The following is a 15,484-nucleotide window of genomic DNA, read 5'->3' on the forward strand; positions in this document are numbered from 1 at the left end:
TGTTAAGTTACAGATGTTAGGTTACAGTCTTAGGACTAAGCTAGTGGTTTGCTTCAAGGTTAACTAGAGATTCCACTTACCCGCACTTTGCGCACCGTCTTGCGGCTGTCGTTGCGTATGTTGACGGTGACGTTGACATTCTCGCCGTGCGTGTACCAGCCCTTGTCGAGACTGGCCCTCAGGCTGACTCGGCCGTCATGGAGCAGAAATGGTTTGTCCACGGCGCCCTGTGGCCCGCCGCAGGGTCCAACGCTGATGCCACCAATGCCGCCGGCGACACCCGCGTTGCTGTGTGGCGGCAACATTCCGCTGCCAATGTTGTCGCAATGCTGCCAAATAATGAAAAAAAAAAAACAAAATCAATTTAAGATTAGCAACACTGCTCGCTGACAGCGTGCGTCTTGTTAACCAAATTTACATAATTGACTTGACTGCGCCTTAAGCGAAACTTCCTACAGTGTTTCCCTCAGTAATTGACTGATCAAATCAATTGCATATCAATCTATTAATCAATAAGTTACCAGACTTTTTTTTTCAGCTATTTAGGTTGCTAATCATTTCAAACGGATTAATAATAATGAGTAATCATCGATATAGAATTTATACATATACATATATAAATGAATGATTTGGTTCCAATGTTATTTTTCAGTATTCCATTCCGTTATGAAAAAGTAATTTCGGTTCAGGTTCTGATATATATTCGGTAAGGTTGCGGTTCCGGTTTGACACCTTGTTGCAAACATGGTTAATTTTCTGTTTACTTTTTAACAACTCCTTTTTTGAAGATTTTTGCATTTTTGTTAACTAAACATTTATTGCTTATCAATTCCGATTTCTAAAGATTATATTTTTGGTTCCGCTTAAGGCCTTGTCAAGCAATCAGAGAATGTCGAATAGCGGCACTGGTGCCAATTTTGAAACATGATTTGTTTATCTAACTTTTTACTGATACATTAAAAAAAATAAAAATAAAAAACAAGGTTAAATCTTATAAGATACAAGGTATAAGGTAGTATATAAACATAGTAGACTCACCTCCTGGAAAGATTTGCTGTAACAATGGAAAGGATCGTTGGGGCATCTCTCAATTTCACTTTTGCTGCGCCCAAAGCGACCGCTGAACCTAAATGACTTTGGCGATAGACGCAGCTTGGGAAACGTATCGCCGCGTTCCGACTTGGAGCCCTTGCCTTTGGAGGACGATGGTTGCTCGTGGCCAGCTCCTCCAGCTCCAGCTGTAGCTGCAGCTGCTGCTGCGTTCGCATCGTTGCCAGGTGGTGGCGTTGCACTTGATGGCGGCGATGGAGCGGCATTGTGCTGACCGACAAAGGCGGCAAACTGCTCCGGGGCCGAGTGCTGATGAAAGACATCGGTGCGATAAATGACGCGTACGCTCATTTTGACGGCGGCTCGACGATGGAACTTCTCATCCGTCTTGTCGGCTGCAAAACAAAAAGAGATGCAACAAAGAAAAAACAAATAGGGAGCCGTCCAATTAGCCAAAGGATTCGAACTGAACATGGCTATTTGCGCTGCCATTGCTCGCTAAGCTCATTAGAAGCGTGGCTGCCTAATATGCTTGAAATTGAATGAATGCATTTCTGTGCTTTTTAATTTTCTTGGTTGGCTGTGTTGTTCGTCTTGGTTCGTCTCGTTTGAGCTGCTTGTGGAACACTTTGAAAAGCTGGCAGCCTTTTAATGGTGTCAACTCAACCAAAAACAACAAGCACTTGCAGCACATGCTGCCAACCAATTTACATATCATTTTATCAACTTAAACATTTACCAATTTAAACTTTTGCCAATTTAAATCTTTATATTATACACATATATATATATATATACATATTATATCAGAAACAAAAGGATGGGCAGAATGAAAAAACGAAGCAATGCAAAAAACAAACACGCTAAAACAGAGATATAATGAATGCGTGAGATCAGAACATATGTTGACATATATGTATTTCAAATAATTAGAGCTGCAAAAGCATTAATGGTAAAATGATCGATATATCGAGTCATTTAAAAACTGTCAGATAGCGAGTAGGAGTCGAATCGCGATTTATGCAAAGCTGTGGATTCTAGAATAAGTTTGATAGACTGGAAATATTTTATTAAATTTTCATTACAGTTTTAAGCCAAATTGTTCAGAGCTTTCTAGAAATGAAATGTTAATTTTTGGATTTAAAAACCTTATTTATTTTTTAATAAAAAAGCATTAAAAGCAAAAGTAAACAGCGGAAAATTTGTATGTCGAGTCATTTTTCGCTGCTGCGAATGCAGATTTAAAATCCATTGTCTCTTTTACAACATACAACAAGTTGACGTAATCATCGCAAATAGACACACTGAAGGTAAGGATAACTGCTGAGCAGCTTTAAGGAGCACGAGCCCAATTTCGGAGTGAGTTCGATGCAAAACAGTTGGCTGCGACATCTTTATTCGGTCGGAAGTTAATCAGCTGCTGATTTATACAATTATAATTAAATTGACTTCGTTTGATGCACCAACGCGAAATGTTAACGGTGCAACAACAACAAATATATAAAACATACATAAATTAAAATGTATTTTGTATTTGTTTTTTAAATTGAAAGAAGAAAGAAAAAGAAGAAGAATTAAAATCTGAATGGACTGCCATTTATGGCTGTTGCTTCTGCGGCTACATTGTTGTTGTTGTTGTTGTTGTTGTTGTTGTTGTTGTGTTTCTTTCTTCTTCTTTTTTTTGTTGGTGAAAATAAAATAATATTAATAAAAAGTAAAGTAAAAGTGCACAAATTGATTATTTATGCTGCGAGTAAGCGGATTATTAAGCTGTCGATGCTGCCGTTGAGTGCTTTGTTTGAGATTTTGCCTTGATTTAATGTTACACAGAAACAGGTAATAAGAAAATTGCCTTCATCAAAACAGGTACATGGTCATTGGAGAATTGCAAAAATCAATTTTCTCTTGATTTTATTCTGCATTCAAATTTGAACTCACATGGAATCGCTGAATTGCTCTAAAATAAACTCATACGAGTTGATTCTTGCTATTCGCATGAATAAACTCAGTGCACCAACAAAAACCCAATTAATGATTTCAATTTGAAAAACAGCAGAGATCATGTGTGGGTAAAGGGTAAAGTTTTCGGGTGTGGTTCGCGTATGAATATTGTCGGCTAGGCATAAAAAAGAATTCATATTCAAAATGGACTGCAAACGTATTTCGTCTTGTCCAATGACGACAACACTTCTTTCCAATTTTTTCGAAACTAAAAGCTGATCAAGAATATCGATCGGAGAGGATTCGTTCAATGCTTTACAAACTTGACTATAAAATTATGATGTCCTCTGGAAAGGCATAAAAAGGGCTAGACATTTTAAGTAAATCAATATATTCAAGTTTTATTTTTTGTTTTGTGGGCCACCATCAGAAAGGCTTTCACCTTCTGCTGACACTTGGTTGCCCCCGACAACCTCTAGAGGGCGCTAACCAGCAGCTGCTGCGTTTCCACTGAGCGTCAGCAGGGGCTGGAAAAAAAGTTTTCATTTTCATGCTTACAGCCGGGTCAACTGCTACTTTTGAGCACGCAAGACTGGCCGTGGACACGCCTTTGTTTGGGCAACTGTGCATGCAATGAATGTTTTCTGTTTTAAATTTGTATGTTTGAAAGTCTCCCATTTAAATCATATTAGCAAAAAAAAGAAGCTTGCTACACAATTCAGTCTCCATTCAAATGTCAAATGTGTTTTGTTTTCAGCTTAAGTACTTGGTTGGTCTATGAATTTGCGCTTTTCCACATACAAATATGTATTTATATGTATTCAGTTCATATCAGTTACCTTGGAAATGCCGACAGACAATAAGAGCACAAGGACGCAGACGTATTGAAAAAATTTCCTTTTGGCAATTGAAAAAATTACAAAAAATAAGTAAAATGAATCGAAACGAATCGAATCGAAACGAAAAGAAAATGAAAATGAAATAGAAAATGATGGAAACCATCAAAAGCATCGCAAATTGCAAATCGCAACCGGAATTGGAATTGGTATCTGAGTGGGCATCAGTCAGACCATTTGGATACCCTGTGCTGTGTCATGACATGGCCACACAGCGGGTATGTCAAGCTCACTGTCCGTTTACAGGGCATCAAGCAATCGACTTGCATTTCATATAACCAAAGAGACGGCAAGGGGATGTTATCTGCGCTGTGCCTAAGATAGCCGTTCATTCTGGTTTCTTGTTTTTATTAATTTCAGTGTGCACACAGAGCATTAGGTCCCCCCACAAGGTTCACGCTTGGCGAAAAAATCAACTTAAATGATGGCCAAAAGCATTACACCAAAATCAATCGAAAATAAGAACAATTCAATCAGATCAAGTCTGATGCCGTCAACAGAAGCAGCGGACAAGTATTGGAAAGTGTTGGCCAGGGATAATTTGCTTGTTGCTCGACCGTTGCGGGGAGCGGGCGGTTTGACGTGGTCATCAATATAATTAAGCTGTGAAACTTGTTCCACTGCCAAATTACGAGGGGATTCGTATTCGCTCGCACTCACATGTCGAACGTCGACTCCAGTGGATGCCTGAAGTCACTCGATGCTCGACACTCGGTATTTGACACTCGATACTTGATGCTCGATGCTTGATGCTCGATGCTCGATACTCGATACTCACGATTCTATAGGCGTTGGCCAATGGCTTGATGATGAACGGTGAATGGAGGAAAGGTAATGTAAATGCTCGTTAATTATAATGTATTTGTATGTCTACACTCAAAATACGCATCGCAATAAACCTGAGAAAGCTCAGTAACTAATCTTTCGACTCTATGTTAATTTCTATTTAAGTGATCTTAATTTCTATCTAATTTCTAGCTTAAAAACTTTATCAAGTCCTTAGCCTTTTTATTGAGAGACTATTTAATAAATATCCAAAGAGAAGAAGAAATATTTTTCGATTCTATAAAAATAATGATTTAATCGCAATAAAAATATATTGCATATATTCTAAAGATCATAAAGAGGAGGATCATCTTCTATTTACTCAATACTATATTCTTGAGATTTTTTTGTGACAAATATGCCGCCTAAGGAAGTTTGTGTCCAAAATTGCATATAAACTCTCTATATGATATCTCTATGATATCAAGAGACCAGCAGAGTCCCTTATTTATAATATGGGGATAACTTCGAGTGGGTTTAATTTGGACTAACTTTCGCATCGTTATTATAAACATACTTAAAACTAGATATTTATTAAAATTATTAATTATTATTTGTACTGAAAGCCTTTTGAATAAAAACGTTCAGTAATTTTTCAAATTTATGTATTATTTAATATTTATTTATTTTACATTTAATTTATTTTCAGCTAAAGCTAACTTGATGAAATGATAAACTTTCAACAAGGCTTATCGAAAACAACAACTTTAAATAATCTAAGTTGTCATTTGTCCAATAGCAGACTAATTCTCAGATTCGATTTAATGTCTTTAACTATTTGCACTGTTCTTGTTGCTCTTTCACTAGATTTGTTCATGCTCCTGGACTAGTTAAATGTATCTAATTTTGTGCAATATTTACAAACGGATGTCAACAAACATGAACAACAAACATATCATATTGGCATATAAAAGCAAACAAAAACAAACAGAAGAAGAAGAAGAAGATGAACTTACCAATGAAGCAGCGGACGTCGTAGCTGGTGCCAATGGGAGCTCCGTAGTAACGCTTGGCCGGTACCAGCTGGACGCTGGGCGGTGCCTGGGCGGTCAGCGACAGGGTGAAGGGATGGGCCCCATCCCCCAAACGCCGCAACAATGCCTCCTGCAAGCAGAGTGCAAATATATATGCAAACACATATAGGGGTATAGTCAGTCAGAATAGTAATGCCTGGCATATTTGCAAAATTGCCAGCATATTTGAATTTCGCATTTTAATTGGATTTTTTAGTTATAGATCCGGATCGGGTCTGCAGCTGAGTGGCTAATAAAGCCGAAAGCCAATAGATGCGGACGGTTTCATATTTTCATATATATATATATATATATATATATATGTGTGCATGTTTGTTTGTTTACGGTTATGTTTAGTTTTTAATTATGCATTTTGGCTCTGTGATTAGTGGCGCAACCATTGCGAAATTGTTGGCTTTGTTTTGTTTTTTTTGTTATGCTTTATTCTGTGGCTGGTTTTGGCATTTCATTTGCATTTCATTATGTTCGCAGCAATATGAAAACATGCTATGCCCACTGTGTCCCCCCCCCCCCCCCCTCTACTCCCCAATTCCCCCACAGTTCCTTGTCGTGTTACTGGTTTCTGTGCTGGTTCTGTCCTTGGACTTATACTTAAATGTCTTATCGGCGGCGCGTGTGTCTGTGTATCGTAAGCTGAGTAGCGCGTACAACAGCAGCCACAAAGGCAATGACCCTTCCACTCCCTTCCCTCCCCTTTCAGCCAACTGCTCAACAGGCCTACGGCGAACAACTTTGGCTATGACTTTGCCTCGAACTGTGTGCGGCATCTCAATGAAAAGTATTTAAAGACAATTCCACAGCTCAAATTGTTTGGCTCGGAAAACGTTTTGTTCTAATTTGAGCCCAAACAGAGATGGAGATAGAGAGATAAAAAGAGAGAGAGAGAGAGAGAGGGAGAGATTGAGAGAGCGAGTGGAGGGGCGAAGGCTTCTTAAGCCGCCATTGTCAGACAGGAGGGCCGCACGAGGCTGTTAGGCCCTACGGCTTGAAATCTGTGTATATGTTGCAGGCTGAACGCTACACGGGAACATTAAGAATACAAATTTAACTGTTGTACTTATAGGTCGGATATTGTCTTACAAATTTGTTGATATTTACAAAGTGTAAATTGTTTTTGGACTGTCTTCGACCATCGACTTGGCAAGTGCTGCTCAAGCAAATAAATGCTTGAGAATGGAGATTCTAATGAAAACAAGTTGAGCCTGTACGCCACATAATCACATTGTTGTGGCTTATCTACCTAGTATATATCTACCTAGTATACCCTACATTCGATAGATATTATAGTATATATCTATCAGTATGCCTTCCATTTCCGCTACTCAAAGCAAAACTCAAGTGAACTTCAAATACGAATCGAACTAATTGATTGGTCCATCAATTAATTGATTTCATCAGCATATTCCTGTTCTACTTACTGCTGCTTCACTGTACCTCAACCAACTGCACTTGAAGAGTAACCCATGTCTCTTGTTTGCTGTCTATTGATTTGACATCGATTGTCTGCTTAGTTTAGCTAGCTAAAGGCTACTATGTATGCATTTACATAATTGATTAATTTCAATTTATTATGCCAATTTTCTTTCACCTAAAGCACTGCCATTTTGTAGCACAGCTCTTGGCCATTTTGTGCCATTCTGGCCTTCTTGGTATTCATGGTATTTTTGAAATACTTTGCCTCTGCCTACTCTCGATGTTATTTGGGCAACGGCAAGTTATTAAAGTCAAATTTATTTAATTATGTGTATGTGTGTGTGTGCTATGTGTGTGTGTATCTGTGCTGTGTGTGTACTTGTGCTGATAGCTGGGGGGCAGTAGCAGTGGCTTCCACTGGCAGCAGTTTATAAGTGAGTAAATGTATTATGCAAATCGGTCAAGACAAGCGAGAAAAGTGGGAAGCTGAAAAATGGGCAACTTACAACTGGAAACTGGAAACTGACAACGGAAAAATGAAAAAAACTGATTGCCTAACCGAATTTTGGTGAGTTTGGCTGTCAAAAATGTGATGGGTAAATAAATGATTGCATGTCAAATCTAATAAAAAGGGCAAGTTCAAATTGAAAGTCGCTTGGGGAAGACGTCTGCCACACACACACACATACATACCCACACACACACACACACTCAGTTGGCAGCAAGCGAAAAACAATGCAAAAGGGAAACGGAAACATTTGTTAAGCTTTTAGTTAAATGAAATTGATTTTCAATTGGTTTAAGTGCAACTAAACTGACATCTTCAGTAATCAGGGAAAAGAGGTAGAGCAAAAGAAAGAGAGAGAGAGACAGAGAGAGAGAGAGAGAGGGATAAGGACTACAAAAACAAAAACATAAAAAAATTAAAAGAACACAAACCGACAACAAATCCAACAAAAAAAAACAAGAAGCAAAACGTGCTGCATACCTCGAGTCGGACGTGAAATGCTGCATTGAATCTGGGCTCTCAAGCGAAAAACAGCAACAGCAACAACAACTAAGAAAAGCGAAGGCGGAAAACCCTTCAGGCAACAAGGCAAATTGGAATGCAACGACAACAACTTTGATTTAAAAATGCCTGCAAACTGTTCTTAAGCAATATATATATATACATATATATATATATATATATGTATATCCATATATAAGCAACTATCGATTGGAAGCTGACTTCTTGTATAAGCAACTATTTCTTTACCACTTCATTTCTTCACCTCAACATCGAACTATTATATCTTATAGCTTTTATAGGAATAATCAATCTGAATTTGAAATTTATAATGAAGATATCCGCAAGGGTATCAAATCTTCGGCGTCCCTAGACCAACTTGCCACTTTGTTGCTACAACCAAAAAACCCGTCTACTTGTTGAGTTGGGTTTGGTGTGGTTTCTCAGCAGCTCATTGAGTTGGTTGTGGGCCACAACAATTTTCGCAAATATTAACTGCATTTGTTTGGTCAGCTTTAGTTATCTGCCAATTTGCGGATTGTGGTCATTTAATATACAAATTGTGGTTTGTGGTTGTTGTTGTTGTTAACATTTATTAATCTAGTGTTGCTTAATTGAATTAAAACTAAACAAATATTGCAGAGCATATTTATGGAGTTTTGCTAATAGTCGATGGCAGTTTCTGTTACCAGTTTGCTTTTTTATTTGCATGAGTTGAACTGCATTAATGAAATTATAAATTTGATAACATCAATTTTGTTTAAACTGTAACTTAATAATGATAAGAGTTGATAAAACGATCAAAGAAATGACGCTCGCCAATTAACCCACATTTAAGGTGTTTGCAGATCTCTGGAATTACTCGTTAATTATAATTAATGAATAATGATTATTTTAGCTTAGTTTCGCTAGAGTTCAAGTGAGTGATTGCCTAATTGGAATTGAAACGAAGAGTTAAGCTTTGCCGATTTGGTTGTGCACTTCAATATCCAGTGAAGGAGTTAAGCACAAACTTATTTGTATGCAACACTTCATCCCTGCCAAATTTCTGCAAGAGCATCCTTAAGATTCTGTCCCTCGCTCCCGCTGTGAATTCCATTTGGTGCAGGATGTTTTTATGAGTTTTTATGAGACTGTGCAGAGCGGCAGCTGCCACTTGTTGCAGCCGCTGAGTAAGCTGAGTGGGTGGCTGACATTTGCATTCCTCAAATTTTTGAGAATAGCAGGAGCAGCAGCAACAGCAGCAGCAGCAGCAGCAACTTGTCAGCCAAGTTGGCACATGCCAACAACATGCTGCCAGTGCTGACTTGCTTTGGCCAAGTGCTCGTCTCGCAGTCGCCTGCTGCTCGACCAAACAAGCACAAGCATAGCCGGGAGGCAGGCAGTGCTTGGGTGGCGGGTAGGTGCATAGCTCATTTCAATTACAATGATTGCAACATTGAGTGGCAACTTACCTGTAGTGGACTGAGCGAATCGCGCGACGGCTCTTCAAGGCGTGGCCAAATCTGATGCAGCGACATAATGGCCTCGTTGCAGAAACGCAAACCCATCACCTCCTCATCCTCGCGGCCATAGCTGCAATGACAAGGCGAGTCGAGCAATTACGCGTGCGTGTGTGTGTGTGTGGTGTGTGTGTGTGGTGTGTGTGTGTGTGGTGTGTGTGTGTGTGTGCGTGGGATTAATGCTGCCTTACCGAAATGTCAACGTTAGCTGGGCGTAAACGCGATATCCTTGAATGGCCTTCGGATCCACAAAGACAATGCCACGCAGCACGGATGGATTGTTATCGGTCAGAATCATCTCACGGGTTGGCAAATACAGGGTGAGCACACAATTCGGCGACGTTTTCTTATATACGCGTTGAGTGCCAAACTCGTCCCGATTCTGGGTTCTGCAAACAAAAAATCCGTTTATCGATTGAGATCGTCGTTTATATTGGCTTGACAAATCAATCAAAATCAACTATGCCCGAAATTTCAAGCATTTCCCAAGTCGCCTTAAGCAGTCGGAATTTAATAAAAAAAAAAATAAAAAAAGTATGCTATCCCTTTTTCTTTAGAGCCAACACTTATTCGTAGCTTGCTTAACCAACCAAAAAAAGAAATAAAATACGACGATGGAATTTGCGAGTGGCACAAACACAATACTCACGAATTTCCATGCACTCCAATAAGAGAGGAGCGTGGAACGGGGAGCGTGGAGCGTGGACATGTGTGGAAAATCCTCAATTATTAAGCTATGCTGGCCTGTGGCAAGCTGATAAAAATGATTTCATTTTTACATTTTTCATTATAAGCTCATTGGATTTGCATACGTATCGCAAGGGGCGAATTATGCGAAGTGTGTGAACAGTAGACAAAGTTTCGCTCAGCTCAGTTTATAAATGGGGATTAGCTGGGGGGGCAGCTGTTGTATATTGGAGTGCATTTAGCATATATGCAGCAACAGATAGTTGACTCCAGTTAACCAAGTTGACTATGAGGCAGGATTCTGGGCCATTTGTTGCCACGTTCAGCTGGCAGACACAAGCTTACAACTGTAAATGCAATCAGTTCAAAAGTGACATCGGTGGCATGTGGCATTTGTCTGCATTTCCAATTTCAATTCAAATGCCCTGACCCCATTCACAGCCGAAATTGAATGTTAACGCTCTTGGCTAAGCCTTTTAATTAACAAATTTTATAAGCTGACATTTGACGGACATAGAGTCAAGATCTCTTGTATCCTAGAAGAGGGATTAATCATAATTAATTCATATGAACCCTGTAAAATATACATATATATATATATAGCCAAGCCATGCCTCAGTTTTACAGTTTTGATAATGAAACTTGGCACATAATCGGCAGCACATGAGTCGGATACATAGCTGCCATAGGAACAATTAGTTGAGAGATGACTACTTATGAGGCATCTAATATTTTGATTCATCGACTTGAAAATCCATCCACTTATTGTGTTGGGTTAGGTGGTCTTTCACACCAACCCAGCCCCAGTTGAGTTGTTTGTGGACCAAGACAATTGCCGCAAAAATTAATTGCAATTGCTTGGTAATCTTTGAGGGCTGAATTTAATTAAAGCTAAACAAATCAAGAGGATTACAAAAATTGAAAAGCTCTGTTTCATCGTACAACACAGATTTGTTGTATTCAAATATTTTAGCCAATTAACCCAGTTGCAACAAAACTTTCTGCGATTCTTACAAATATTGCGCGATTTATATGAGTTCACAAACTTTTCTTTTCCAATGAAGTTTACGAAACCCAGCAAATAGCGTTAATTAATTTGGCTAAATGAATACACTTTTCTTTTACTGCTGTTATTACAATTGTTCAAGTTTGTGCACTGCGACAACCTGAATCCATTGTGTCTCTCGCTCTAGAAATGAGTTATGGCTCTTGGTCCACACCCCATCATGTGTTACTCTCAGAGCTCTAATATCTCTTGCGTTGAGGGTGCCGACCCCTAACTGAGCGAGTCTCAGTTCTGGAGTCTAGTTACTCTCGGGACACAGTGGGTTATCTGTTGTGCAGATGCTTGATCAACCTGCTGAGTGACTACAACCAACCTGTAATTATCTGAGGACAGCTTTAACTCATGTCTAACAGTTTGTTGGCTTGATTATTCGGATTATTGTCGCCTTAGCGAGAAACAGATGCAGATTTCCTATTTAAACATGCCTTAAGCTTTAAATAAATCCTCAAACCGACAAAGATTATTTTCCTTCCTCGTTCGAGGAGGCAGCACAAGAGTTCGAACCCAGATCGCAGTAAGCTAACTTCTAATCGAACTGACATACAAAGTTAAGCCTTGAATTCAAATTGTAAGTTAAGTTTTAGATACAACATGTGAATACTGATTGATAGATGGCTGCATAAAAAATGACAGCGTATCTCGCAGTCGGTTCACAGCTTGACAGACATGCGAATTTTTCGGCAGTTCCGCATGAATTATTGAATTTAATTAGAATATTATTTGTTGTTGTTCAGTACAACAAAATACACGACGATTGGCGGAATAGAACAGTGTAAATTACAGGTGAATGGGTTCTTTGTGTCCAGTTACCCATTATTAATGCATCATTTGTGATATGGATATTGTAATTATAATGTTATGCATATCCAATCGAATTTCTGATGCTAACCCTTTAATTGCTTACCTTTCTGATGTTATTTATGCAAATTAATTCAATCTGATTGGCTCATTTAGCACTGAATATTTTGGCTGACAGCTACAAATACAAATTTGTTATTATTTACCAGTGCATTCGACATGTTACCCAAATTGAATTCACATATTTAAAATGGAAGAATCAATAAATAATTATTAATTCATATTAAATGGCTTAAATTGTTTCGCTTATTAACGAGACAATTTGATAATTTCAAAGGCATTTCGTAATAATATGTTTTAATTGAAAAGTAGAGAGAATTTTTAGCAACTGTTTATTAGTATAGTTTCTACTTGAAAATGATGAACCTTAATGCTCTGTCTGGCTAACCATCGAAGCCCGCACTAATTTCAGTAACTGATACATTGTTTACTTCTTGGGCTATGCTAGGGCATTGTTTGGCCCTCAACTCGTTGAATATGAATATATATGTGCATATATTTATGCGCAGTCTCGTCGGCCGGTCTGTCATAATGCCAAAGTAAACAAACAGCAAACAGCCTATAATTTAAATACACACACATTTACTTATATATATATATATACATACATATGTACATATATATATATATACTAGCATATTGTCTGTTGGCCACCCAACAATTAAGCAAAGCAAAGCAAACTAAGCCCAACCACCAAGTGTCTATAAATTATGTGCCTTGCCACTTTCGCTATTGGAGCCTGCTCCTTTGAGTGTTTTAGTGTAAATTGATGTTGCTGCCAGGTGGCAGCATTGTGGAGAATGTGGCAAGCAATGGGTTGAGCACAAAAATGGTTACCTTATTGAAATAAATTAAGCAAAACGGCTATTTAAATTCTCGATGCTGACTATTCACTGGCATTCGGAGCGTATACCTAATTCGGCATACTAAATAAGTTTTGTATATGAACAGTCTGTGTGTACATATATACATATATATACATAAATTCGAGGGCGATGCTTGAGTGCAATTAACCCAAATCAAAAGTGACTCGCCGTTGAGCAAGCAGTAAGTCAAATAAATTTCAAATTGAATAAAACGCATTACTCAGAAATGTGAAGCTAGACAGTCTCTGACCAATTTAATTTGGATCATACTTTTAAATATATTCTGAAAGTGATTTCGAAAATGTTCTGAACAATTTATTACCCATAAGCCCCATTTACGTGGAATACTTCAAAAGAGATTTCGTATATTTGTGGGCAAGTAATGCTTGAGGTAAGAGATACTCATATGTGGGCACTGGTCAGAAGCATATATATATATATATATGTAGATATAAATATAATAAAATCAGCTGTTAGGTTATTGTCAGCAAAAAAAGGAAAACAAAAACATTTTATAAAGTTACTGGAGCAAAGGTGTATTTTTCAAATTGTTGCCAATGTTCTAAAATATTAAATTCCGGTTTTATAATTCTTCTATAACCGGGTTCGATTTGCACTGTCTCCTTATAATCGACATATCAACATTTTGAGAATCTTCACTTTTTGTGCGGTTGGCATTAATCGGGATTGCCGAGATAGACGGGATTAATCGGGATTGGTTCATTGCCTCCCAACTTCAGATAAATAAAAATTGTGACGCGAGTATTCCGCGCTTATCTCTAGTTGAAACCATTTCAAAATCGTCACAGAAAGAACAAATAAATTGCGATTTGATTTATTGTTCACTTTTGCGCCGACTTAAGTATCACATTTGGTTTGTGCTCCTGCTGCTGCCACAGTGGCGCTGCATGCTGTGCATGGAATGACCTTCGGCTGCTCAGTCAGTCGCGTAATTGCAAAGCAATTATCGCTTGGTTCAACACAGCAGCCGTGAGAGCCTCGCTGCGACCTTGCATCAAGGATAATGCGGTTAAATCAAAGTGGAAATCGTAATGGGTAAAAGCAAAAGCAGGCCAGAGTAGAGCAGGAAAAATCAAGTGAACAGAGCGATGATGACAGTCAATGGCGTCGATATGTCATGATGCCAAGGCTGCTCCTCTAACGGCTCTCTGCCGCACAGGATATTCGATTTGTGATTAGCTGGAAACGGGGCAGCCAGCAACGGCAACGGCAACGGCAACAGCTCACCAGGTGGTCGGCAAAAAGCAACCGCTGTGGCCAACAAAAAAAAAAATGAAAGATAAAAACGGTATGCGGCATCCGTCTGCGAACGACAGACAGTGCCCCACTGCCCCAACGCATTTGGTTGTCATTTCCACGGCCACGGCCGCACCAACTATGCAACAACAGTTGCAACAGTTGCTGGCTTCTACGCGCACGCAGACTTTTATTAACGCAAACACAACTCAATTGGTTTTCAATGGGAATGGAGGGAATACGACAGGCCTGTGCAAGAATTGCATATGTGAGCAATCAAAAATATAAATAGTAACAACATTAAAAGGCGTGGGGACGTTGCCAGTGATATGCCAGCTCATCACTGGTGCCAAGTTGAAATAATCATTAATGTGGCCTTTACACTTTGGGTTCGGTGTGTTGGCGATTGACTCGATATATATTGAAAGTATTAAGAAATGCTGCAGGTCGTATAAACGGACAGACTGAGACACGTAGGGACGGACAGCATGCAGGACATTGCACAGACAATCATAACAGCAAATGGAGGCATACAAAACTGTTGAAAACTGTGTTGCCTACTTGCCCACCTTCTCCATTCAATCGAGTCTGTTGTCATTTCATTTAAAACACGAATACTGTTGTCCGATTGTGGGGCTTAAATTCTCGCTTAAAACTAAAAATACATTTTAGGCTTAAGTTGTCTGTATAATAAAAAGTCGACAAAATACTCCATAATAAAATAATAAGTATTGATTTTAGATTTTTGGAGCTTGCAGTTTTAATTATTAAAATTGCTAAATTTGTAGTCAAAGTCGAGCTCAGAGTTTACAAAACTCCTCAATCCAACAGAGCCTAAAGAGTTTGGCCAACTCAGTTGTGTTTTTGTGTCCAAATTATCTGACATTGTTGGCCAGTCCATGTGCAAGCCATTTCTAATCTCAATCAAACACTGAAGTGGTGCCCCAGTGGAGTAGACAGCATCAGCATTCTTTTCACTTAAGTGCTATTGTATACATTGCTTGGGGCAAGAAGTATGCAACAAGTTGCATACTGCTCAACATTGCTTTGTCTCGCTTGTTGCTCTTGTTGTTTCAGCAT

At 38.8% G+C, this 15,484-nt stretch overlaps 1 protein-coding gene across 1 annotated transcript in view; it reads right to left on the minus strand.

The window, feature by feature from the left end:
• The window catches only part of LOC6565162, a 51,923-nt gene that overhangs the window by 10,836 nt on the left and 25,603 nt on the right, over nucleotides 1-15,484 (minus strand). Inside the window, exons 2-6 of the mRNA XM_043216094.1 lie at nucleotides 9,862-10,059; nucleotides 9,623-9,743; nucleotides 5,669-5,816; nucleotides 1,039-1,445; nucleotides 81-329 (exon numbers count right to left, since the gene is read on the minus strand). Of these exons, the coding sequence (XP_043072029.1) occupies nucleotides 81-329; nucleotides 1,039-1,445; nucleotides 5,669-5,816; nucleotides 9,623-9,743; nucleotides 9,862-10,059 (1,123 nt within the window). The remainder of the gene's footprint in view (nucleotides 1-80; nucleotides 330-1,038; nucleotides 1,446-5,668; nucleotides 5,817-9,622; nucleotides 9,744-9,861; nucleotides 10,060-15,484) is intronic.

Source organism: Drosophila grimshawi, unplaced genomic scaffold (assembly GCF_018153295.1).
Source record: "Drosophila grimshawi isolate 15287-2541.00 unplaced genomic scaffold, ASM1815329v1 contig_848, whole genome shotgun sequence".
In the NCBI taxonomy this organism is placed as follows: Eukaryota; Metazoa; Arthropoda; class Insecta; order Diptera; family Drosophilidae; genus Drosophila; species Drosophila grimshawi.